This window comes from Pinus tabuliformis, chromosome 3_2 (assembly GCF_031772625.1).
Source record: "Pinus tabuliformis cultivar Carrire ecotype Pingquan chromosome 3_2, CPIR1, whole genome shotgun sequence".
Taxonomy (NCBI): Eukaryota; Viridiplantae; Streptophyta; class Pinopsida; order Pinales; family Pinaceae; genus Pinus; species Pinus tabuliformis.
This window is the reverse complement of record NC_142302.1, coordinates 1272984255-1272986573: the sequence shown is the minus strand read 5'-3', so window position 1 is coordinate 1272986573 and position 2319 is coordinate 1272984255. Positions and strand designations below refer to the sequence as shown.

Here is a 2319-nt window from a genome sequence, read left to right as displayed (position 1 = left end):
TTTTCACATTAATAATAATCATAAATAGATGGTAAATATGAACAAAAGTTTGGTCAAATAATTAAAAATAATATCAAAAGTGTAATTAAAATCCAATATAATTCATAAAATCAATTCACTCATCTAAAAAAATGTGTTTATAAGTTATAGATGATTGTTATTTTTTAATTATATCCTTTCATTTATACACAAATAAATAATGGAATTAATTTGAGACAATTAAAAACATTGTCATTATGAATGGCCAATAAAATAAACCAATGTATAGTTGCAATGTCACAAAAGCGTGTACTTTTTATTTTGATAATACTGACATATAAATATAAATACTAATAGAAGTTTACTTCAACAATTATAACTTTGGAAAAAAAAAACAAGTGCCATTGTATGCACAATGGAAATATTGAAATCTTCTGGTATTGCAATTTTCACAGACTAAAATGAGGAAGAACTATGGGCATTTGATGCATGTGTATCACTCCTTGTTGCATTTGTATTGCTAAGCAAATTAGATATGCTTTGCCTTAATGTCCTAGAAGCAATTGCGTTTGCCCCCAAATCATTTCTAAGGTTCTCCAATACCATTACCACATCTCTCATAGTTGGTCTTTCATTGGGTGAATCTTTTGAACAAACCAAACCAACCTGTATAAGAGAAGATATGCAATTGAATACATTTTTTTCTTCAAATTCATCTCCTTCCACCTCCTTAAGAAGTTTGTTGTCAATTACCTCCTTAACGCTGCTTGGAAAGGCTAGATTTACCCACTTGTGCAAGTTCAGGTCTCCAGAAAACATATCATTAGTTGGTCGTTTCCTCGTAAGAATTTCCAATAATAAAATGCCATAGCTGTAAATATCTCCTTTGGTAGACACTGGCTGACCGAATCCATACTCTGCATTTAAGATAACATTCATCAAATTTTACTCTATTGTTCCATACAAAAATGTTGGTGAGACATTTAGAAATGAAAAGCAAACATTTAACATTCTAAATGTCATACCTGGTGCAATATAGCCCATAGATCCTTTCAAAGAAAGTGTTGAAGTAAGTGACTCAGTAGAGGTTTCATCAATTAATCTTGCAATACCAAAATCTGTTACATGCCCTGACATGTCTTCATCAATAAGCACATTATTTGGTTTTAAATCACAATGCACTACCTGCACAAATGAATCATGATGAAGATATTCAATGGCATGGGCCACATCTATTGCAATGTCCAATCTTGTTTTTAGTCCCATTTCACATGCATCTTCACCATTGTTGTCATTTGTATTAGGATACAAATGCTTCTCCAGGCTTCCATTAGACATAAATTTGAACACTAATCCTTTGAAATCAATGTTGCAACATGAGGTTATTATTTTCACCAGATTTCGATGTCGAACCTTTTGCAAGACGCTACATTCCGCTTTATGAAAATTGTGAAATGAAATCTATGTGATTTATGGTTTTGAAATAATAACATATTTATACCATATTCAAGAAACCTCTATCCATTTGAAGCTAGAGAGGCCAACTTAGCATAAAACCTTAACTTTCATCACTCGCTACATTATTAATAGGAGCATAGAATAAAACGTCTTCCATATCCCATTGTTTTTTCAATAACATTAACTATCAAATTGAAGTATTCGCTAGAATATAAGAAGCCCTATTACAAGAAGCCAAATATCTACATGGTCAACAAGAGTCCTTTGAAGAAAAGAAGGGTTGAAAGGGTAGGGAAATCTCTCAGACATGTCTCCAACAATGTATGGGGATATAAAATTTATATATGATATAATTATAATATAACTAAAAAAAGTTCTAAATTGTTAAAAATTATAATAAGTCATAGTCTTGTAACATAAATTTTCATGTCTTTCAACATGATTTTTAGATCAAAATTGTATACTTAAATATTCGTTCATTGTATATAGTTCACCATCAAGTTCCATTAATGGGTCACTAATCTCATTAACATGAAAATTAAAAAATCATATTTAAGATTAGAATTTAACTTTTGAATTTTTATTGATAATATAAAAAAATTATATATAACTGAAATTTAAATCGATCAAATTATATATTTAAAAGAATAGAATTGTTATTGATGTTTCATCAATTTGATTTACATGAAAATTTAAAAATTCACATCTAAATGGGAATTCAACATTTAAATTATTGTTAATGACATAAACAAATTAGTTATGGTTAAATTTAATATATTAATCCATTAATTTGCGCTCTATTAGTTTCACATCACCTTTTGCGAGAGAGGTTCTTATTTTGTAGATAAGAATATTGACAAATCATGGATAATAGTGATAAAT

The 2319-nt window shown here is 29.0% G+C and overlaps 1 protein-coding gene across 1 annotated transcript; it reads right to left on the bottom strand.

The window, feature by feature from the left end:
- Nucleotides 1-435: 435 nt before the first annotated feature.
- Nucleotides 436-1359, bottom strand: LOC149185387 (receptor kinase-like protein Xa21). Its single transcript, XM_089415644.1, has 2 exons — nucleotides 1005-1359; nucleotides 436-896 (listed from the first exon to the last, which is right to left on the bottom strand). The coding sequence occupies exons 1-2, from the start codon at nucleotides 1315-1317 to the stop codon at nucleotides 436-438; spliced, it is 774 nt and encodes a 257-aa protein (XP_089271770.1). The 5' UTR covers nucleotides 1318-1359.
- Nucleotides 1360-2319: the final 960 nt, after the last annotated feature.

What these genes read in the sequence shown, in the direction of transcription:
- LOC149185387 (XM_089415644.1), bottom strand. Translation starts at nt 1,317, where the DNA reads ATGTCTAATGGAAGCCTGGAGAAGCATTTGTATCCTAATACAAATGAC. An exon ending in TATGGGCTATATTGCACCAG is followed by an intron (nt 897 to 1,004) that starts GTATGACATTTA and finishes TCTTAAATGCAG; the next exon opens with AGTATGGATTCGGTCAGCCA.